Below are 25,000 nucleotides of genomic sequence, written 5' to 3' on the forward strand. Positions count from 1 at the left end.
ATGTTGAATTCATGAAGTTGCTTAAAAGAACATTTTGAAATGAACGACCTATCATAGCCATAAATTATTAGTCATACCTGTTTGAGTGAGTCCATACTAACTCCATGACTATGGATTCTTCCTCTTCATACTGATGCTAAAGGTGTTTGAAAAAGACTGTAAGACTCATTATGTTGTATTAACTAGTATAACTGCTCAACACAAAGGCCAGCACAAATTATGTTAGTGTGTCTCCTTATATAACCTTCTCTTTGACAACATGGATGCTCTGCAAAGATCTAATGCTGTTTCCTTGAGATGTGTGGAGGAGAAAGAGACATTGAGTAATGCTGAGGCGGTTTGGGGACAGAGGCATATTGTGCTGTTCTCTTGTCTCTCTCTCTCTCCTCTCCCCCCTCTCTCCCTCTCTCTCTTGTCTCCCCCCTCTCTCTCTCGCTTGCCTCTCTCTTACCTCTCTCTCTCTCTATCTCTCTCTCTCCTCTCCCCCTCTCTCTCACCTCTGTCTCTTATCACTCTCTCTTGTCCCCCCCCCCCCCCCTTTCTCTCCCCCCCCCCTCTCTCTCGCCTCTCTCTCACCAGTTGAGTCCATGGATGAGCTGAGTTTGTGTGCAGCTCAGGAAAAGGTCAGTGCTTTCTGTTCAGTAACATGCTGCACAAGGCTGAACAGACTGATCTTTTGCCGGTTCTCTGCAAAAGGCTACTACAAGTAAAAGAGACGCTTTATGAAATTAATGTCGCAATTAAAGGCTACATTGCACATCTGTGTGACAATAACTTTGAGTCATTGGGTTGTGTTTTGTAAAAAACTTTTGCAAGGATGTACAGCCGATGTATTGTCCCATTGTGTGATGAATTCTTAGTAAAATAAACAATAACAAGGGCATGCATACATAAAGCATACATTTCCATCTGTGTTTTTAGATGATTCAGAGGCATTTTAATAGTCTTTATTCTTTATATGTGTTAGTGGTAGCCTTCTTGTTAAGTGGCTACACACACACACACACACACACACACACACACACACACACACACACACATACAGTACACACACATACACACACACACACACACAGGCTCACTCTCAATAGGATGACATTTATTAATTAAATATGGTGCAGTGCCGCAGGAGGCCTTCTCCCTGTGCTGGTCTCCAGACACCAGTAATTACATTGGCATTTAGCTTGATGATAAGCCAACCCTATGGCCTTTATGAGATATATTCTACAGAGAGAGAGAGAGAATGATGGAGAAAAAAGTTAAATGAAAAGAGATGGAGAGAAAGCACAAAGGACACCATTAACCCCCCCTCCACACACACACACACAAACACACACACACACACACACACACACACACCCCAACCCTGCTTGCATCCCTATGTGTTCCACAACTAGATACTGTTTGTTAGCTGGGCTCTGCTGTCTTAAAGATCTATATCATGCTGCTACATTTGCAATCCTGGCCATTTAACATGGCAACCTATTCTGGCAAATGGGCTGAGAGGCTATTGTGCAGTTGCAGTACTTGTCACTTGAGTGCAACTAAGCTTGTTTTAGAGTGTTGCATAGAAAATAACCAAATGCTTTATTTAGCCAGTCTGTTTAGCATTGCAATTGCTATGGCATTAGCATTGCTATGTTTATAGCTATGAGACGACATGCTTAAAAGGCCACTCTGTCCACATCCTCTTTTTGATTTTGGTACAGAAATGTTTCTTCAGTCGGGCATGATTTTGTTTTCTTCTCTAGAGCATCTAGTTTGGCACTCCATCGCACATGGATAGGTAAGGCCAGTGATAGCAATGTGGAACGCAAGACTAGCCAGGCTCATTTTAGGAGTTGTAAAGAAAGTTGTGTGATGAGGAGTACATGCAGTCCACATCTACAAATTTGATCGAAAGCTGCGATAATTAATTGAGCAGATGTCTACAGAGTTGTGAAGCTTGAGATACTGAACGTGCTATTCAATGCCCAATTTAGTGCTCAATAACTATTATGTTTTAGCTGCAAAATACCCTAACATTTACTTGTTTGAAGTTTTGAAGTTTTGGGTGGTTGTTATGGAGTTTTGCAAAAAAATATTACCTGTATTTGAAAACAGGAAGTTGGTGAAATGTAAGAAGCAATAAACAGTTGGCACACTGCAATATATTAAATCTAACTTCTGTCTTCGATGAGAAGCGACGAGTCTCTAGACTCATTTCAAAGCTTAAGGTGAGAGTGCACCAGACAATTTTTTTTAAATTCTTTTCAAACACCAGAGTCTGTGAATAATTAAGTTTGATTATAAAAGAGTGGATAATGAATTGCGGCAGTAAGTTGGATAAAGGGTGCCTTTATATTTCCAGGGGTTTCTAGGTCATATTGATGTGTTTATTGTATACCCTGGGAGTTGTGAAAAGCGATCATGTTTAGTTTCTTTTCCTCTGCTTTGTCTCACTCACCAGTGGCTCTTGGGTATATTTCTTATGACTGCTGTGGCCTTACAGAGCTCCAGAAAGGTTGTTAGAAGAAGAAATAGACAAATATATTCTGTTCCAAAAAAGATATATCCGCCACATGAAGCTCTCCTTTTGCACGTTGCTGTCTATTTACTCACTATTGCTTCTACTCCTACTAGTTTTATTCTCCATTTTTGTACAAGACGTCTAAAATGGATATCCAGTAAAATCTTAACCCCCCAGCAACCAAGAACTCCATCCAAGAACTTGCTATTGCTTCTACTCCTACTAGTTTTATTCCTCACTTTTTGTATAAGAGGTCCAAAATTGTTATCAAGTAAAATCTTAACTCCCAGCAACCACTCCATAACCTTAACTCCATCCACATAACCAGACCAATCTTCTAGCAGCCTGCTGTGGGGAATAGCAACATGCTAGTTCACTGACATAAGCTTTGTAAATAGCTTATGTCAAATAAAATTTGTAAATGTATTATATAAACATATTTTGGTTGCAATGACAGGGTTATCCATTTGTAAAGTGTCTATTTGGTTTTGTTTTTGTTTTTGTAGTAACATTTTTAAATCAGCACTTCGCCAGCAAGCTGTACTAGGGCAGTTGTGGGAAAGTTTGCTTGCAGACTTATTTTCTGGTTACAATAACTAGGTATTCGGAATGTGCTGTGTCAGTTTCTCGATAACTTTAACAAAATCTAAGCAAGAGAAGGGCAAACAAATAAGATTAATATTTCAGCACGGCAGTCTATGGAGTTTGCCAATCTGACTACCGTTTCGATGGGTAGCGATGCAGATACAGGAGACGCACAACTTCGAAAGGTTCACGCCAGCGTCGAGGCAACAGCGTAGTAGTCGAGGCAACGGCGTAGTAGTCGTTGCGCGGAGTTGACACAGAATCATAAAACAGCTTTATGGTGTATTTGCGTTACAGTGGGGGCTCTGTGATGTTATCCACTCTCTCTTGTCTTATCTGTGCTCGCCACACCTGCCTCAACATTGGCAACGCCCCCCCCCCCCCCCCCCCCCCCCCACACACACACACACACCATCCCCTCTCAACTCACAGCAACCAGTAACCTAATGGTGTGTCTGCATTAGAGAGGAGGCCTTGTGTGAGTCTGAGAGAAGTGTCCACCCTCCCCTCTCCTTTCCCCTCTCCTCTCCTCCTCTCATCTCCCCTCTCTTCTCCTCTCCTCTCCTGTCTCCTCCTACCCTCCCCTCCCCTCTCTTCTCTTCTCCTCTCCTCTCCTCTCTGCCACCCCAACCCCCCCCCCCCCCCCCCCCCATACACCCTCTCCTCTCCTCTCTGATGGCCACACCTGCCTCCAGACCAGTGTTGGCTCTCGCTCCGCACGAGAGTGATGAGTCACAGCAGGGCCGGCGGGATATTTCTGTGTTGTTTGATCGTCATTATTTTTAGCTCTTGTCCTTCCCTCCTTCACTTTCCCTTCCTTCCCTCATTCACTTTCTCTCTCTCTCTCTCTCTCTCTTTCTCTCTCTCTCTCTCTCCACTGATGACTGCAGCCTGCACTCTATTCTTCTCTATATTTTTTTTTTCTTTTGTTCTGTTTCATATTGTTTCAGTCTTTTATTTTTCACAATACTGTGATTCTTCTCCTCTTTTTGTTTGTGTTTTGCGTGAGAGACGGTGGAGCTGTGAATTGAGACACGCTTGGGGAAACAAGTGGAGTTCTAAGTGCGCTTGAGGCAGCAGCGTCAGAAGTGACCTTTTCAGCGCTTTGAGAAGACATCCATGTGGGAAGGGCCAGTGACCCATATATCAGCCACCCCCTGAAATAGACACAGCTCTAGAATGGACCCCTGCCCTGGCACAGGTGGAGAACACACACTTTAGACTTTAGACAGTGAAAGTCCTACCATGTATTGGTTCTACCTGTGCACTTAGAACAGGTGATTTCAGGATCTTGCTCATCTACCTGGCTGAAGCAGTGTTGTGATCACTAGATTTAGCTGGTTTGCTGAATAGTAGGAACAAATATCTAATTTCTGAAGCCGGAGATTCCCACCCCGGACCCTGGTCAACCTCATCTTTTATCCAGTAATTTGTGTGTGTGTGTGTGTGTGTGTGTGTGTGTACTCCATATTTCAGCACTGTACAAATTGATATATGTGTGAAAGCCAAAATCTGGCCCAGATCTCAAGCCAATTTTATTTATATTGCAATAACAAGAATTGCAATTGTAAAAGATCTCAAGGTGCTTTACAGAGTCCAAAGCCTGGACCCTCCATAGAACAAATTCTAAGCTTCAAATTCCATTGCTTTGAGTGTAAACCCTCACGAGATTCTGTTCAGCAGTTCTTTGAATCTCCACTTTACTCAACTAAAGGCAAGCGACTGAAGTTTTTCCTCATGAGCCCCTAAAAGCACTAAGGCACAGATCTGGTCACAGTAAACCCCCAAGAGGTTCTGTTCGACAGTTGTGTTTTTTTTTTTTTTTTTTTAACTACACCGACTGTCTTCTCCATGAATAGCAAACATCTGATGTCTGTCTGATTCAACGGATATGTAACAGATGTCTGCCTGCGAGATGCAGTTTCTATTTCTGTGTGTCCAGCTTTGACCAGTAATTGCGTTCCTCACTGCATTCCGAGTCTGTACTCCGCTGACACCTGAGGCAGGCGTCGGTCACTCTTTCCAGCAATTCCATATATGCACAGTTCCTTTCTTCCGTACATGAACTGAATTGTCTTTCTGACTGCAGTCTGAGGGCCCTAATTTGAATGATGGGCAAAGTGCAAAATCCTAAGTCTAACTAATACTGATATAACTAATTAAAAACTGTTTGCTAATTTAACACCATGGGAAAGACCTTGAACACATTCAGCTCAATGCTTCCTCATGCCACAATATAGGCTAGCTCTAGATCAGGTGAGAGAACTTATATCATTTTTATTTTTTTAAAAACTTAAACGGGTCACACCCAGACTTTTGACCTTTTTTCCCCCATTTAAATTAGGGCCCAAAATGTCTCTGCCGCTAAACACCTAAAGAGGGATAGATAGATAGATAGATAGATAGATAGATAGATACTTTATTGATCCCTAGGGGAAATTCAAGGCATCGGTCACTTTCAGATGCTGTGTCTGTGTCTGTGTCTGTGTCTGTGTCCGTGTCTGTGTCCGTGTCTATGTGTTCTAACAATAGCGTTTTCTTCGCTAACACCTACACCAGACGTCAGTCTTGTGTGAGATGCTGATTGCCTTTTCTGTGCGCTGGGCATTCGGCGGTCCTCTGGAGCGCCCGTGGATGACTCAGAATGGACTTGTGTGGGCTGGGATCTGTCTCATTAGGGGCTGCATGTCCAATCCCTTCACCGAGCGCACGCACACACACTCACACTCACACTCATACATGCACATGCACACACACACACTCGCACACATGCACATGCACACACGCACACGCACACGCACACGCACACACTCATGCATGCACAAACTTGCTTAATATGGCTCAAGTGATACTTTCTCTGAAGATATTGCCACACCACACGCCCATTACAGATAAAATTACACCCCCACATGATACTATCGTTAGGCTTCTTCTGCTTCTTCTTCTTCTTCTTCTTCTAACGCAATTAATGCAGCTTCAACCGTTTAACGTAGAAACTTCATTCAAACTATGTTACGTAGGTCTTACTTAGGACATCTGGGCTTTGTATTTTTCATCTTTGTAACTTTTATACTTTTTAAACTATTTATTAAAAACTACTCAAAATTTCCCCATAGACTTAACATTGGGCTGATGACATCACAATGGGCTAATTAACTTGATTTGCACCTGTATCAACTTCCAGCTGCTCAACTAAGCCCCATCAAAGAGCCAGTTAAGCTGATTGATTGATTGATTGATTAAACTATTAATTAAAAACTATATTGGCCTTTATGACATCACAGCAATTAGAATCGTGTGCCAGGTGGCCAGGACACCTGCATCAACTGTCAGTTTCTCAGGCTTTAAGCATACAGTCTCATTCTCTTAAGACTACACATCATGTTCAACTGTTTCAACTGTTCAGTCATTCCAACTATATTAAACCTCATCTACTTAGCAAATAATTTACCAATTAAACTATCCACCTATTTAACTGTTCAGTCATTCTAACTATATTAAACCTCATCTACCTAGCAACCAATATAGTTTGTGTTTACTCTGTATGATATTTTACATAATATTTTTTAAGTATAAGTATATATACTTTTTTGATCCCGTGAGGGAAATTTGGTCTCTGCATTTAACCCAATCGGTGAATTAGTGAAACACAAACAGCACACAGTGTACACACAGTGAAGCACACACTAATCCCGGCGCAGTGAGCTGCCTGCTACAATGGCGGCGCTCGGGGAGCAGTGAGGGGTTAGGTGCCTTGCTCAAGGGCACTTCAGCCGCAGCCCACTGGTCGGGGCTCGAACCGGCAACCGGCAACTCTGGACTTGTAACCGGAGCGGTTACAAGTCCAGAGTGCTAACCAGCCAGCCACGGCTGCCCCTTTTGCATTTTCATGCACTGTATTTCCTTCAGGAAATGCTTTTCTAGTTCTTCTTCTAACGCAGTTAATGCAGCTTCAACCGTTTAACGTAGAAACTTGATTCAAACTATGTTACGTAGGTCTTACTTATTACATCTGGGCTTTGTATTTTTCATCTTTGTAACTTTTATACTTTTTAAACTATTTATTAAAAACTACTCAAAATTTCCCCATAGACTTAACATTAGGCTGATGACATCACAATGGGCTAATTAACGTGATTTGTACCTGTATCAACTTCCAGCTGCTCAACTAGGCCCCATCAAAAAGCCAGTTAAACTGATTGCACCTGTATGATCTGCTTTCTGTTGAACTAGGCCAACTCTCTCTGTGTCTCTCCATTCTACAAGGATATAAGGCGCATTCCATCCAACTTTCTATCCATTCATCCTCTTCAAACCATTCACTCATCCACCCATTAAACTATCCATTAACATCCATTAAACAATCTGCCTATCTACATCCATTCAACTTTCTGTCTATCAACATCCATTACACTATCTACATTTAACTTTTAAACTATATACTCTGTCTCAGGCTTTAAGCATACAAACTGGCTCTGTTAAGACTATATATCCTGTTCAACTGTTTCTTCTGCCCACAACTGTTTGTCATTCCAACTATATTAAACCTCATCTACCTAGCAAATAATTTAACCTTTTAAACTATCCACCTATTTAACTGTTCAGTCATTCCAACTATATTAAACCTCATCTACCTAGCAAGTAATTTAACCTTTTAAACTATCCACCTATTTAACTGTTCAGTCATTCCAACTACATGCATATTAAACCTCATCTACCTAGCAAATAATTTAGCCTTTTAAACTATCCACCTATTTAACTGTTCAGTCATCCCAACTATATTAAACCTCATCTACCTAGTTCAGTCATTCCAACTATATTAAACCTCATCATGTTGGTTGCCAATTAGCACATCATTTGCTTTAACAATATATTTCACACCATATGTTTTGCATTTTCATGCACTGGTAATTTCCTCGAAATTACATTTTCTAGTTTTTCTAAATGTTTTTAATGACTAATCCATGCTTTAGTAGGTCACATTAATTTGTTATTCTAAAATGCATACATTTGAAAATATTATGTTGATTAAATAGTTGTGCTGTGGCATTGTGAGTGGTTGACTTTTGTCCGTTGTAAAATGGAGAATGGCACTCCCACAGTTACCAGATGATACCAGATTTCAACCTTCCAGAGGTGGACAATTCAACCTTGTGCATAAAAGCCTCGTTAAGACATGTCAAATCTTATTAGCATCTCTGCATTTCACTTCATGGAGAATACTCATCACAGACAGACATCACGGATAGAATATAATAAATCGATCTCTCATGGCCATGGGCATACATATACACAATGCCAGTGGGTAGTTTTGTTTTGTTTTGTTTTGTTTTGTTTTATTTATATAATTGCTAGTTTGTATGTTCAGTTCTTAGCTGCATAATGAGCTATTTTGCCCATACGTGGAGGTGCAGAATAGATAATGCTATATCCACGCATGCTAAAGGCTAAATCAGAAAGTCCTTCAGCTCAGTGCATTGCTCTTGCTCTGTGGCGCTGCTAACTGCCTGTGCTCTGAAGCTGGGGTGTGATGCTAATGCTGTGTAGCAGGCATGGCCTGTAGCATCATGTTATCGGGCTATTGTGTGCTTTTACCATCTTGTACAGAAATAGTGCTCAGTTCCCTCTCTGTGAGATGCTGATGGGTGATGGGGAGTGTGTCAGTGTGCAGCCAATCACAGTAGAGCTCTAATCCCTCTGAGGGGGTACTTTCCCCTCTCTCCGTGTCTCTCTTTCTTTCCCTCTATCTCTCTTTTTTCTCTCACTCCTCACTCAAGCTATACATTTCACTTCTTCCCTTTCCTCTGTCTCTCTCATCTCCTCTTTCTCTTCCCTTCTCTAGTCATGTCTTTTATAATTCTCTCTTTCTCCCTCCCTTCTCTCTTTTTCTCTCCCTCCCTTCTCTCTTTCTCACCTTTCCTACTCTCTCTCTCTCCCTCTCCTCTCTCTTTCTGTCTGTCTCCCTTGCCTCTCTCTCTCTCCTCTCTCTCTCTCTCTCTCTCTCTCTCTCTCTTTCTCTATCTTCCTGTCTCTCTCTCTCTCACTCTTCTCTTTTTTCCCCCTCACATTGTTGATGCAGTGAGGTTGACCCAGATTCCAGGCGCGTCCAAGCATGACTGACACCCAGGAGCCGACAGGTCGTGTGGTGGACGCGGACGGCCTCGGTGCCGTGCTGCCCGGTTGCCTTGTCTGTGCTGCTGCTGCTGCTGCTGCTGCTATTACTGTCTAGCTCAGGCACAGAGCCCCAGTCCTTCAGGCCTTCAGGCCTCACCGCTCTCTTCTGACATACTGTGAGTGTGTGTGTGTGTGTGTGTGTGTATGTATGACTGAATGTGTTTGAGTGTGTGTGCTAGTGTATGTGCAAGTGTTTGTGTATGTCTAAGTGATGAGCAAGTGTGTGTGTGCATGTGCGTGTGTGGTGTGCTTGTGGGCATGTGTGTGTGCGTGTGTGTGCGTGTGTGTGCGTGCGTGTGCGTGTGTGTGGTCTTCCCTAGCTGCCACCAACATGCTGTGGGCTGCCCTGCTGTCAGGCTGTGATGCTGCCCAGTAGATGATGAAAGCAAAAGAAAGAAGGACAAGCTCGGGCCGCAGTTGTAACTGAGAGGGAATAGCAGCGAGAACTGTAGAAGCCTTCACATTGTTTACCCTTTCCCTGACCACACAGGAGTTTGATTGCAGTTAAGCCTGAGAATGAAACTCATGAATACTGATGCTGTTGAAAATATCATTGCATTCATATCATGAAATAGTCTCTGTTCATAGTAAAGAGTCTTCGGAATAGAACTCTGAAATGGATTCCTGAAGGATGAACAAACAGACTGTAAAAGGGATTGGGGGATCTCAGAGGCTCAAACACAGTGAATAGAAAAACAACAGCAATAGCAGCAGCAACAACAACAACAACAACAACAAAAACACACATAAGAGCACCTGCCTGCGATGCCTAATCCTGCAAACACAGTTTCCATTAGGAGAGAGGGAGAGGGAGGGAGAGAGGGAGGGAGGGGAAGAGAGGAAGAGAGAGAGAGCATTTTGAATGGGGAGTAATTTTGTATGTGCGTCTGTGTGTGTGTTTGTGCGCACGCACATATGCAGGTGCTTGTGCATAGTGTGTGTGTGTGTGTGTGTGTTCTGCGTGCATGTAGGTGCAGACCTCATGGCGTTTTAATAGCTAATGGGCCCTGCCTTCCTCCTCTCTCCCCCCTGCTGTTCTGGGCGTCTTGTCCATCTCCCAAAAAGGCAGCCACAGAGGAGGGAACGTCAGGACCATTTAGACAGGCCGTCGAGGAGCACACACACACACACACACACTCTCATACACACACCCACCAGACAGGCCGCTGAGGAACACACACACACACACACACACACGCTCACTCGCAGACAGGCCGCCGAGGAACACACACTCGCACACACACACACACACACAGACGCACACGCAGACAGGCCGCTGAGGCAATGTGGCCCGCCACAGGTCCCCCCAGCACAGCATGCGCTAAGACAACTTACCTTAATATTTCATGGGCTACATTACCTCAATTTCACCACACTGAGTCCTGAAACCCTGGCATGCAATGTGTCCTGACAGCCAAAGCCGGGATTTTTTTTTTTTTTTTTTTGGTCGTCACACATCCACACACACACACACACACACACACAAACTCTCTTCCCTCTAAAAACAAATCTTAAAAAGCTCCAGCAGGCCTTTTAGAAAGAGAGAGAGAGAGAGAGAGCATTATGAAAGTGTGTAAGGGGCCAGCCTAGGACACTGTCTGTGTTTATGTGATTGATTGGCCTCATTGCTAGTATGGTGTTCGTAGTGCAGAGAAGAGTCATAGCATGACAAGCACAGGATTAGTATGCCATCATGACAATCTTCATCCGACAGGCCTGGATTCCTTTAGAAGCCAGAGCGGTGTTTACTACACCACTCTACATGGCAAAGAACAAGACTACACTGTTCTATTCTGTTCTATTCTATTGTATTCTATTCTATTGTGTTCCATTCTGTTTTATTCCATTCTATTCTATTGTGTTCTATTTAGGGCTGCACAATAATCACTATCACAAAATGAACGAACACAAAATGAACCACACCAAGCTACAAATACTTGTGCACAATTCGTTTTGCCACATTTATGTTTTTTATTCACGTCATCCTCCTTGGCTGTGCCACTTCTGTTCGGGGGGTGTACGTAGTGTGTGAGGGGCACAGAAATTCTGATTGGTGGGCTTCACAGTCGGTTGGGGGTGCTGTGCTTCTTGTGCACTGGGCGTGCTCACCAGTCAGGGGTGGCACAAATTAAATAGACATTTATATTGAACCGAATCAATCTATTGACATTCAAAATCGTATTGCAAATCACAATCGCAATATCTGTCAAAAGAACCATAATTAGATATTTTGCCCAAATCATGCAGCCCTAGTACTGTTATGTTCTGTTCTGTTCTATTATGTTCTGCTCTGTTCTATTCCAGAGCCCTATCTATAAGGTTATATTCTGTTCTTTCTAAGCTCTATTTTACTCTCTGCAAAACTCCACAATATCATACTGTACTATACTGTAGTACAGTTTACTCTACTATGCTGTAGGCCTACTATGACACACTGTTGTTAGGTGTGGTTACATGATATATTTTCATTCTCTTCCGCACTATACTGCACTATTCTATACTAAATTATTATTACTTTAGTTATTTATCACTTGTTTTACGATGCTGTAGTGCAACAATGCTCTACAGAGCAGCTGTGGAAACTTGTGAGGCTCCATTGATTCTTAATGCATTCTGCTCTTTATGGCTCTCTGTGTAATAGGCTTTTGCATTGTGTTCTCAGCCTGAGTGTCCTCAGATGCTCTCTGGGTTGCTTGCAACTTTGTTTTTATGGTGGGGCCTCTTTTTGGTCCATTCATCTGACTTTAATTGACTCTTTGGCATTTATGAGGACATTTTTTGCAATGAACTTGGCCCAATTATCCTAAGCAATAGTGGAAGTGAATTGCTACCAGTTCTAAAATGTTATCATTGATTTAAAACGGTTCTGTCTGTGATTTTTTGTTGTTGTTGTTTTGAAATGAAGAATATTGACTATTTCATCACACTGTCAGAAACCATAAAACAGGGTGGTGGAGTGCATCATATCTTTAAAAAAAAAAGTAGAAGAAATAGCTCAGAAGCAAAATTATCACTTTAGTTAGAAAGGGCATGCTTTTTTGGATGCTTTTTGTGACTTCCAGGAATATGTGTTCCTGGAAGTATCCTTGTCAGGCCATCTTTGTCGGGACACAGGTCCCGCAACACGGGTCCAGTGCAGAGCAATGAAGAAGAGGCCTGACGAGGAGAGGGGCATTGATGAAGTGTGTGTGGGGAGAAGAGAGGAGTATGGAGAGGAGAGGAGAGGAGAGGAGAGGAGAGGAGGAGAGAGGAGAGGGGAGAGGAAAGTGTAGTAATAGGACCAGCATCAGCAGGACATTTCTGAGAAGAGGACAAAGGGGGATGGTTATGAGTGGACAAGCAGCAGTAGAGCTGAGAACATTTTCAGGCGGCGGGGGGCGGGGGGGGGGGGGGGGGGGGGGGGGGGTTGAGAGAGGAGCTAAACAAACCAATTAGTGGAGTGGTTAAGCTCATATAATGAGAAGTATTGTGCATTTTATGACTAAAGCATGAAATTGTGTTCAGTGTTTCTACACACCTTGAAGTTTATTTTCAGACGTGGAGCCACTCCAGATTTAAGTATAAGTATATATACTCTTTTGATCCCGTGAGAGAAATTTGGTCTCTGCATTTATCCCAATCCGTGAATTAGTAAGCGCTTTCAGATATAACCTCCGGAGTATATGCTGAGGTTTGTCAAACGGAGGTCCTACCCTTCGGATGATTCAGATATGATGCTAACCTGCGGACCTTATACTGACCTTATACGGACCTATGTGTGAACGACATACACGCACATTACAGAATCTCCGTGTGGTTGTCGAGTGAGGGGTGGGGGCTTGTAGAGTTCACAAGATGCGAGATATGACGCAGAATATATGCGGCCGCTGCCTGTCACAGCTGCTGTTTGTTTACAAAGTGTATGCATTATGTAGGCTAAAAAAGAAAAATCGGTAACACTTTACTTGACGGGTGAGTTCATAACACATTCATAGCAGCTGTCATAAACTGCACATAAAGCATTCATGACTGTTTCATGAGACATGACTCAACATTCATACTTAACCTTTCATGAATGTGGAAGACAGGACGACAACACTATGTCAAAATAAAAGTCCAACATTGTATTTGTGTAACCTGGATACCATTAATTTAATCTCTCCAGCCTTTGTAAATATTTCATGAATATCTTATGAAGTCTACATTGAATGTCACTTTACTATACAAGTTGTGAAGTATTCGTAATCACTGAGTTTAACACTGGGAGGTAAACTAGCCTACATTCAGCTGACCTGTATTTGTGTAACCTGGAACGGTTGGACATTCCCAGTAGCAAAAGATGAGAAATCATCTGCAAAGGTTACATCATAAAAAAAAAAACATTTTTATGAAACCAAAATTATTTGCTTGACCATGTTCTGTCTTTTTGGCCCTGGAGTATTGACTCAGATGACTCAGATGTGACGTGATCAGGTAAGAGGTTTGGACCAAAAACGGCAATGCTGCTTTGCGACTTTGGATTTTTATTTTGACAAGTTCTCGTCGTTCTGTCTTCCACATTCATGAAAGGTTTAGTATGAATGTTGAGTCATGTCTCATGAAACAGTCATGAATGCTTTATGTGCAGTTTATGACAGCTGCTCACTAGGTGTGAATTTTAACCGCATGTTCTACGCTTCGTTCAGACACAGCACATTCACATAATGTCCGGAGGAAATACTAGGGGGGGAGTAGTAGAACAACCGGCTAAATTCGGACTTCCATATGATCGGTTATGTCGTTCAGATATACGGCCCCACCGTTTAACATCCGCAGAACCTCCGGTCTTACACGTATGTCTGAAAGCGCTTAGTGAAACACACACAGCACACAGTGTACACACAGTGAAGCACACACTAATCCCGGCAAAGTGAACTGCCTGCATCAACAGCGGCGCTCGGAGCAGTAAGGGGTTAGGTGCCTTGCTCAAGGGCACTTCAGCCGTGCCTACTGGTCAGGGTTCGAACCGGCAACCCTCCGGTTACAGGTCCGAAGTGCTAACCAGTAGGCCACGGCTGCCCCAATTTGACTCTGGGGCAATGAGTTGGAGAAGAGGGTAACAAGAGTGGACTATTCAGAGGAGAGGAGATGAGATGAGAGGAGAGGAGATGAGATGAGAGGAGAGGCGAGCCATTTGTAAGGCAAAGTCATGTGCTGGACAGAGCTATGGGCCCAGTAGGGTCCAGTTCAGAGCCAGGTCAGATGAGTGGAGAGACATTTTAAAGGGTGTGGGAAAAAAGAAAAGAGGAATTTAGGAAAAGAGTGAAGTGGAGAGGAGGAAAGAGAGGAGGGGAAAAGATGAGAGAAGAAAGAAAAAAGAGGGGGAAAGAACTGCAGGAAAGAGAGTAGGGGCGCAGACAGGAGAGGAGAAGAGAGGAGAAGAGAGGAGAGAGGACAGGAGAGGAGATGAAAGGAGAGAAGAGGAAAGAGAGCAGAGAAAAGGAGAAAGGGTAATAAGAGGACATGACGTGTCAGGAGAGTAAAGAAAAGAAACACACCATTTTTTGGGGTGAAAAAAAAAGAGAACAAAAGAGGAGAAGAGAGCAGAAGACTTGAGAGAGAGAACAAGACAAATGGAGAGGAGGAGAGAGGGAACAAGACAAATGGAGAGGAGGAGAAGGGGACAAGACAAATGGAGAGGAGGAGAAGACTTGAGAGAGGGAACAAGACAAATGGAGAGGAGGAGAAGGGGACAAGACAAATGGAGAGGAGGAGAAGGGGACAAGACAAATGGAGAGGAGGAGAAGGGAACAAGACAAATGGAGAGGAGGAGAAGACTTGAGAGAGGGAACAAGACAAATGGAGAGGAGGAGAAGACTTGAGAGAGGGAACAAGACAAATGGAGAGGAGGAGAGAGGGGACAAGACAAATGGAGAGGAGGAGAATACTTGAGAGAGGGAACAAGACAAATGGAGAGGAGGAGAAGACTTGAGAGAGGGAACAAGACAAATGGAGAGGAGGAGAGAGGGGACAAGACAAATGGAGAGGAGGAGAAGACTTGAGAGAGGGAACAAGACAAATGGAGAGGAGGAGAAGACTTGAGAGAGGGAACAAGACAAATGGAGAGGAGGAGAAGACTTGAGAGAGGGAACAAGACAAATGGAGAGGAGGAGAAGGGGACAAGACAAATGGAGAGGAGGAGAAGGGGACAAGACAAATGGAGAGGAGGAGAAGACTTGAGAGAGGGAACAAGACAAATGGAGAGGAGGAGAAGACTTGAGAGAGGGAACAAGACAAATGGAGAGGAGGAGAGAGGGGACAAGACAAATGGAGAGGAGGAGAAGACTTGAGAGAGGGAACAAGACAAATGGAGAGGAGGAGAAGACTTGAGAGAGGGAACAAGACAAATGGAGAGGAGGAGAGAGGGGACAAGACAAATGGAGAGGAGGAGAAGGGGACAAGACAAATGGAGAGGAGGAGAAGGGAACAAGACAAATGGAGAGGAGGAGAAGGGGACAAGACAAATGGAGAGGAGGAGAAGGGGACAAGACAAATGGAGAGGAGGAGAAGACTTGAGAGAGGGAACAAGACAAATGGAGAGGAGGAGAAGACTTGAGAGAGGGAACAAGACAAATGGAGAGGAGGAGAAGACTTGAGAGAGGGAACAAGACAAATGGAGAGGAGGAGAGAGGGGACAAGACAAATGGAGAGGAGGAGAAGACTTGAGAGAGGGAACAAGACAAATGGAGAGGAGGAGAAGACTTGAGAGAGGGAACAAGACAAATGGAGAGGAGGAGAAGACTTGAGAGAGGGAACAAGACAAATGGAGAGGAGGAGAAGGGGACAAGACAAATGGAGAGGGGGAGAAGACTTGAGAGAGGGAACGAGACAAATGGAGAGGAGGAGAAGGGGACAAGACAAATGGAGAGGAGGAGAAGGGGACAAGACAAATGGAGAGGAGGAGAAGGGGACAAGAGTGGATTGGTCGGAGGAGTGGAGTGATTTCCAGAGCAGGAAGTGGTGAGGAGAGGAGAGAACAGGGAGTTTTTTTTTTTTTTTTTTCTGGCAAGTCGACTGGACCCGTGGCTGTAGAGGGCCAATTTGAGTTTGTCACACATGAAATATGGAAGTGTGCTCCATTCTGGTCCTCCTGGCTCCAACTACTGCACCTCCTACACACACACACACACACACACACACACACACACACACACACACACACACACACACATACACACACACACACAAACATACGCACACATACGCACACACACATACACACACATACGCACACACACACACGCACACACAAACACACACACACACACATACACACACACACACACACACACACACACAGTCTGCCAAAGCATGAGTGATAGCACCCGATACAAAGCTCCAGCCCTCTGCCAAGCGTGTTATTTATTTAATTCAGAAATGTATGTTTTTATGTGTTTATGTGATATATTTATTTATATGTGTATTCTGTCATCCACTCCAGTTATTTGTGGTGTTTTTTCATGAACTCTAGTTTGTGTCTTTAGTAACTAACAATATCAGCTTGATCATGTTAGTTAGTTAGTTTCACTTTTGTTCTCATAAGTATTTGTCATTGTTTTACAGCGGTTACATTTGTTGTGTTAAAATGTTGTGTCCTCTGTTCCGTTAGGCTTAGTGTTGTGTGTAGAGGTTGCATTGTATTTGTGTCGGTCAGTAAGAGCGGTCAGCCATACAGGAGGGGAGCGATAATCAGGTATTCTAGAACTCTTAGTGCAGAACTGACAGACAGCCGTGGGACTGTTGCTTGGCAGCCTAATGTCATGAGACTGCATTGAGATCTAGTTTTATGACTGCGATACGTGTCTATATCGGTCACAGTACACACATGGATACACACATACACACAGAAACACGCATATGGGCAGGAACCCACTGACACACACGAGAGACGCAATGATACATACATACACATTCCTCTACCTCTTTTGTGATCCGATCAATACTTCATTTTTCGAAGCAGATACTGTGATATGAAACCACATCAGACAAGAGTAAAATGATAAAGCCTCAAAAAAGGGTAGTAGACACACACACACACACACACACACATACACACACGCACGCAGGCACGCGCACACACACACACACACGCACATGCACGCGCACACACACACACACACACATACACACACACACACACAAGCACACCACACACTCACACACACACACACGTCCACAAACACACCACGCACACACACACATATACATCCACAAGCACACCAGAGAGAGAGAGAGAGAGAGAGAGAGCAACATCTCCCTCTCCCTCTCAAAATCTCCCTCTCCCTCTGCAAAATTTGTAGCAGCCTGCCATGACTTGAGGGACAGCCAATGAGACCACAGTCATGAACAATGTTGTATGATTGTTGTTATTATTAGAATTGTCATGTAACTTTTATGTCTTACTTAATTTCCAATTCTGTTGAGCTTTGGCAATAAAGTTACTGAAACGTGCAATAGAGAGAGAGAGAGAGAGAGAGAGAGAGAGAAAGGTTAGACGAAGATATCTCTCGCAGACTTGGCACACATACATACACTTGCATGCACACTCTCTATCACACACACACACACACACAAACACATACACACACACAGAAACACACACAGATTTCCTGGATGTCCCTCCTGAGTCATTGACTTTAAAGGTCGTCTATGGGGGGTTTCACGAGTGGAAGTGGAAATGTAGGCCGATGACACTGTGGACAATCTCCCTCTGGCACCCCCCGCCCTGCCTGTGTGTGTCATCGCTTCAACATACACACACACACATACACACGCACACATACACACACACGCACACATACACGCACACGCACACTAACAGGCACATGCACACACACATATACACACATACACACATGCAATCAAACATACACAGACACACACACAAACACGCTTACACACAAACAAACTCAACAGGGCGTCTGTCCGGGACGATCTACAGTATGACCCGTCTGTCACCCCTGCAGCAACCAGCTGCTAAGATTTGTGGGAAAGAGTTGTGTGTTGCTTTAAGCTCACTTTGATGACGGCCTGAGATCTTTCTAGCTCGCCTGCAGCAACAAACCGCAAAGCATTATGGGAAAGAGTTGTCGTTTAGGGCTTATAAAGACTTCCACAGAGCATTTGCAGCCTTACGTAACGGACCACTGTGTGCATATAGCTCTCAGAGATGGTGTCAATTTTATACACCAGTTCTACTCCATCCCCAGCTTCAAGTGACAGGAGCAAAACTCAGAAGCCATCAAAACTTCTGGCTATTTTTGGATACACAAATTAGAAGCAATTCGTTCTCAAGTACCCCTGAAGCATCCCCTTGAATCTTTTTATCTTGTGTTTGAGCTCATCGTCTTTACAGGTGCCCCCCCATTAGTGAGGCCATAGTGCGTGTACTTACCATTGCACAGGTGGCAGAGAATGGTGAGCTTCAAGTTGAATAGGAAAAGAAAAATCAAAGCTGGAGGCCTTCTTTTCAGTTGTGCAAACACAAGGGAAAGACAAATAGGTATTTACGTAATTATACGTAATAATAATAATAATAATAATAATAATAATAATAATAATAAATAGGATTCATTCTCTAATGTGAAAGCATGGCATTCTATGTACTTATTTATTTATTTATTTATTTATTTATATATCTATGTATATGTTTTTCTTTGTTCCTCTTTTCTCCTCTCTTGGTCATTGCAGACACTTGTTGGCTTTGCAAGTCTGTCATTAAATTTAATCAAAAGATTGCCTCTCGTCAAGGACCTGGTCGCTGTTGCGACAGACAAGAGAACTTACTTGCGGTGTGCCCACTTTTCGATGGTTAGTATTGTCCCAATATCTTCACTATATAATGAAACTAAGTATTTGAAGTAGGTGGTTTGAGACACCTTTGTGGCTGTCTTTTTCATATTGCCTACTTATGCTTATGTTCAGCATTGGAGCACTTCTTCTTTGAACCTTTTTGGACTTGTGTGAATGTGACAGAGCAGTATGCAGAGGCAGACATATTACACAGCTTCATTACTTGAGTAAAAGTACAGATACCCTTTGCTAAATTTTACTCAAGTACAAGTAAAAGTACAACAGTCAAATGTCTACTTAAGTAAAAGTACTGAAGTACTTGTTTTTAAAAGTACTTGAGTATCAAGAGTAGAAGAGTAGCCTACATTTTCTAAATATTGCATTACTACTGCCACAGTGCTCACATTTATGCATGGGCGGATTATGAACTTTCGGGCCCCTGGGCCCAGATGTATTAAGGGCCCCCCACTTATTGTCGTATATGTGGGAGGGGGGGGTTTGGGGGTCCTCCCCCAGGGGTTTTCTTTGACTCCTCTTTACATTTTAATAAGCAAATAAATAGTGTGGTCAAAGGCAGCTTTTTCCAGTTAAGAACCATTGCAAAACTGAAGCCCTTTTTGTCCTTCTCCGATCTTGAAACTCTTATACATGCTTTCATAACATCTAGACTAGATTATTGTAATTCATTATATGCAGGCCTGACCCACTCCACTCTCAACAGACTTCAGCTAGTTCAAAATGCAGCAGCTAGATTATTAAGTGGCTCTAAGAAACGTGAGCATATAACTCCTGTGTTGGCTAAGCTGCACTGGTTACCTGTGGAGCAGAGTTAAGTTTAAAATTTTACTTTTTGTCTTCAAAGCCCTCAGTGGTTTGGCACCTAGTTACATAGGTGACCTACTAATTCCTTACAGCACTCCAAGATCACTTAGGTCTTCATCTCAGAATCTTCTCTATATCCCCAAAACACGCCTTAAGACTAAGGGTGATAGAGCCTTCTCTGTTGTTGCCCCCCAACTCTGGAATAGTCTACCTGTACATATTAAGTCCTCTCCAACCATTGACTGCTTTAAGTCTAACTTAAAGACTTTCATTTTCTCCCAAGCTTTTAATCTACCTTAATACCCCCCCCCCCACACACACACACACACTCTTTATTCTTCATTTTATTTTTGACCAATTTGTTTATTATTTTAATTATTTATTTATTTTCCCCCCATGTTACTGTATATTGTTGTTGTACCATTTTCATTGTTTTATGTTTGTCTGTAAGCACTTTGGTTCAACTCAGTTGTTTTTAAATGTCCTATAGAAATAAAGTTGACTTGACTTGACTTGAATAGAACATTTTTAATTTGTTTGATGTGATTTCCTGTATTCTGGTGCATTTTGGGGATGGCCAATACTAAATTCAATCAGATTCATAGCCTACATCCTGATTTGTTGATATTGAGGCAATGATTCCATGCAAAGGCTTAGGCTTCAGGGCCCCCTGACCCCTTGGGCCCCTGGGCCTGGGCCCGGTAGGCCCGTGCAGTAATCCATCCCTGCATTTATGTACAGAAACGTCCGACATGGAGTTATGAAAAATGTTAATGTTACAGTAATACCTTGGAGAATGTAAAAAGAATTGAATCAAGTCATTTTCATCGTTTTACCATCTTGCCAGGGATGGGCAGTATTTCTAATACATGTATTTAAAATACGTATTTCAAATACAAAATACTATTTTGTAATTGAAACACTTGAAGTGAAAACTATCATTAACTTGTTCAGAAAATTGAAATAGTCTGGCGAGGTGGGGCCTCAGGTTCCCGGGATGGACCTGCTGCGTCTTCATCCATTGTTTCGTCTATGGCTTCGTCTCTTATCTAAATCTGACCATGGAGTTGACTTTGGCAAAAAGCTGAAGGTGATTGCTGATAGGCTGTCTCAATCAGTAGGTACTCACGGTTATGGATAGAAATGTAGTGGAGTAAAGAGTACAATATTTGCCTCTCAAATGTACTTGAGTAAAGTCATGAGTACTCCCCAAAAATGATACTCGAGTAAAGTACAGATCCCTCAAAATTGTACTCATTTACTGTACTCAAGTAAATGTACTCCGTTACTGTCCGGCTCTGGCAGTATGCCTGCAGCTCAGAATTTAAAATTGAGTTTTGGCTCAAGAGATAAAAAAGTTGTTGAATCCTACCAAAAAAAAAAATACATTTCAGAAAATCAATGGACAAGATGTCTCCAGAGTCCCTGTGCCAGTGCAGCACAGAGTGAGCTTAAACTTAAAGAAAAAGAAAAAAACAGTTTGCACTGCAAATCATGATACAAGTGATGGTGAACAAGCTTTACATTGAAACTCATCTTTGGGAGTGATGTATAGCTAGAGAATTCCCTTGAACCACTCTGGTGAAGGAAAAAAATAGTTGCAGAAAAGTTATCCATTGTTATCCATTATTAGGTATAGAGATTCACTCTTGTGTCAATAATACACATGCTCTCTTTGTAGGGACACCTCATTGACCTTCAGCGCTTTGCTTACAGATTTAAGCTCAATTGGCGTTTAAACTCCACATACTCAGCTTTCACTCTTACTGATTACAAAGTATACACTGAACAAAAGAAATGAGTACAACACGAATCAGTCTGGGAAAATGTTCTGTGATGCAAGGCAATCAGTCTGAATCAGTAAAGTACAGATTGTGTATGATTATGGCCATGGTTCTTTGGGTTGCCATTCAGGCTATTGGATTTGCCTAGAGTCCACATCAACAGGGCATAAGCACTTGTTAATATGATTGCAATGGATCTATTAACACTGCCCTCAAGTGGATTGGAGTATATCAACATGATAAACAAATAGAAAACAGAGTTAAAGTTACTGTCCACAGATGTGGACATTGCGCATGAAAGGGTTAAAGAAGCCTACTTGTTTTCTGCTGCTTTGGTTCTTTGGTTGGGCATTCAGGCTACTGGCAGTGCATGTTGTACTGTGAAGGAGGGTCTTTACGGATTCCGGGTACAACACACGGCTCATTTGAGACTGCTGCTAGCTAATTGTGCATTGTTGTCCTGTGTCATGCTGTGCAATTTTAATCTCATGACACATGGTTTTAATCTCATGACACATGGGACCACAACTCGACTTTATAAACGTCCCATGAATGTTTATATTTTTATACAGTACCGTGCACTGTACATCACTGAAACCTGTATGTGTTCTTACATTAGCTTGTGTTTAGGCATTCCTGTGAGCCTTTGCGCCTGTCTCTGTGTGTGTGTGTGTGTGTGGGGGGGGGGGGGGCTGTGTGCATCACAGTTGGCCACCAGGCATGCAGGGCTGCTAAACGGAGAGATGGGAAAAAAACAGAAACACAAGAGGAAGAAAACATGGCTGAGGGACCAAAAGATAAAAATCCCCCAGAAAAAAATCACACTCCTGACCTGCTGTATAACCTTGGGAATTGACATCAATTTATTTATTTTATGTCTGTCTATCTATCTATCTATCTATCTATCTATCATATATATCTATATAAGTATATATACTCTTTTGATCCCAGGGAAATTTGGTCTCTGCATTTATCCCAATCCGTGAATTAGTGAAACACACTCAGCACACAGTGAACACACAGTAAGGTGAAGCACACACTAATCCCAGCGCAGTGAGCTGCCTGCAACAACAGCGGCGCTCGAGGAGCAGTGAGGGGTTAAGTGCCTTGCTCAAGGGCACTTCAGCCGTGCCTACTGGTCAGGGTTCGAACCGGCAACCCTCCGGTTACAAGTCCGAAGCACTAACCAGTAGGCCACATCAGCCCCCATTTATGTATCTATGTATCTAAATGTCTATCTATCTATCTACTGTATCTATCTATCTACTGTATCTATCTATCTATCTATCTATCTATCTATCTATCTATCTACTGTATCTATCTATATATCTATCTATCTATCTATCTATCTACTGTATCTATCTATCTATCTATCTATCTATGTCTATTTGTCTACTGTATCTATCTGTCTCCCTGTTTGTTCTGCTATCTCCTTCTCTGGCATTGCATTGCTGTTTCTCTTTTTGTCCCCCTCTTTTCCTCTTTCTACTGCATTCATGTGTTCTTGTGTTCTTTTGTTCATGTGTATCTCTCTGTCTCTTGCTTCTCTCATCTCTCTCTCTCTCTCTGTATATATATATATATATATATATATATATATATATATATTTATTTCCCATCTCTCTTAGTTGCAAATGCTTGCCTCTGTTTCTGTGTCCCAGAGTGGTTTGAGCCATTTATTTTGATTACGCCTGTGTTTATAAGATAAGCCCCTGCTGCACGCGCTCGCCGTCGGAGCGAAATGAAGTCTGTTTGATGGTGATTACAAATGCAGAAATATTGCACTTGTCAATTTATTAATGCCTTTGAATTTATGTTCCCGTTCTCGCTCGGTGGGGCCACGGGCTGCTGCCTCGGAGGACGAATTCTCCCGCGGCCCATTGTGTGTGTCAAAGCTGTAACGCCTATTGGCAGCTGGAAAAAACTGTAGCGTGTGTGTGTGTGTGTGTGTGTGTGTGTGTGTGTGTGTGTGTGTGTGTGCATGTGTGCATGTGTGCGTGTGTGTGTGTGTTTGTGTGTGTGTGCGTGTGATGCGTGTGTGTGTTTGTGTGTGTGTGCGTGTGATGCGTGTGTGATTGCGTGCGTGCGTGTGATGCGTGCGTGTGAACGGTAACACATACTGGCAGCTGAAAAGGAAGCTTTCACAAGCAATGGCTGTCTGATTGGTGGGTTAGCTTTCATTTGTGCAACAGCACGCTAATTCCATACTGTACATCCGTGGGTTTTCAAAAGTTGCCTCTGTTTTCATTTCTGTGGAGGCAGTTTGATGGTCTTAGCTGGCGCTTTAGCTGTAACTTTGGGGAAATACTGATGGCACTGTCCTTTTCATATATCTTAATGGAGGCAACTTCTTAGCTGTGGTCAGTTTTGACGGCTCTTTAATGCGATTGAATGTTTTAATCAACTAATGTCTTGCAGTGAATCATTCACATTCACTTTCCACCATCAACAACGCGTTCACAACCATTTACAACCAGTTTTGGAGATGCATTTTCTGAAGTTTGCTGCACTTATGTTGTGTTTTGGTTGCAAAAGCTCCTAACTTTTCAATGTCATCATAACCCTGTCTTGTCCTGCTGTTCCGGCATGTTCCATACACCATAGACCGCATGCTTTTGGAACAAAAAAGAAAAACGTGTGCTGGGAACCGACAGACAACAGGATTAGTCTAGATCCGTCCGATACCACAAGGACGGGACAAATACCTTGCGTCCCCCCACGGGACAAGGGGAGGTTGGTCACGCTGCTCCATCGTGTCCATCACGACAGGATACTGTATATCTGCAGGAGGCCACTTAAGTCTTTGTGTCTTGTGTGTCTCTCGTTCATGACTTTGACCTTGTTTTTTCATGGCCTCTTTTTCTGTGTGTCTCTCTCTTTCTTTTTTCTTTTTTTTTTATCTTTCCACGCTGTGTCCATCCCGACCACATCGCGCCTTATCAGGTGAAAGACGCAGGCACAGAGGACGACCCCGATGTTAAAGCTGCGGTCGAAGGTAAGACTAAATCAACCTGGTGACACTGCTCTCGGTCGACTGTGATCTGTCCAAACCGATTCCTTCAATCGTCCCTGTGTTTTCTCATTTTCTCTGTAATCCTTCTCAAAATGTCTAATAACATCAAAACACTAACACCAAAACACAGAGGGTTCTGAACACGTTGATTTTTATTGAACTATCTTATAAACTAACTTCCTTAGCAGGCCATTCACTTCATGGCACATCCTCAAAGTCTCACGACATACAGTATATAGGCAATTCCACACATCACTGGTACACACACCCTCCCTTACAGAATAGGGACATTTGCACTCGTTT

At 42.9% G+C, this 25,000-nt stretch overlaps 1 protein-coding gene across 7 annotated transcripts in view; it reads left to right on the forward strand.

Moving 5' to 3' along the window:
* LOC121689687 (glucosidase 2 subunit beta-like) overlaps nt 1–25,000 on the forward strand; it is a 185,321-nt gene that overhangs the window by 44,777 nt on the left and 115,544 nt on the right. For all 7 annotated transcript variants that reach the window (XM_042069704.1, XM_042069706.1, XM_042069705.1 and 4 more), the window contains exon 9: nt 24,628–24,679. In XM_042069704.1, coding sequence (XP_041925638.1) covers nt 24,628–24,679 — 52 coding nt within the window. The remainder of the gene's footprint in view (nt 1–24,627; nt 24,680–25,000) is intronic.

This window comes from Alosa sapidissima, chromosome 18 (genome assembly GCF_018492685.1).
Source record: "Alosa sapidissima isolate fAloSap1 chromosome 18, fAloSap1.pri, whole genome shotgun sequence".
NCBI lineage: Eukaryota > Metazoa > Chordata > Actinopteri > Clupeiformes > Clupeidae > Alosa > Alosa sapidissima.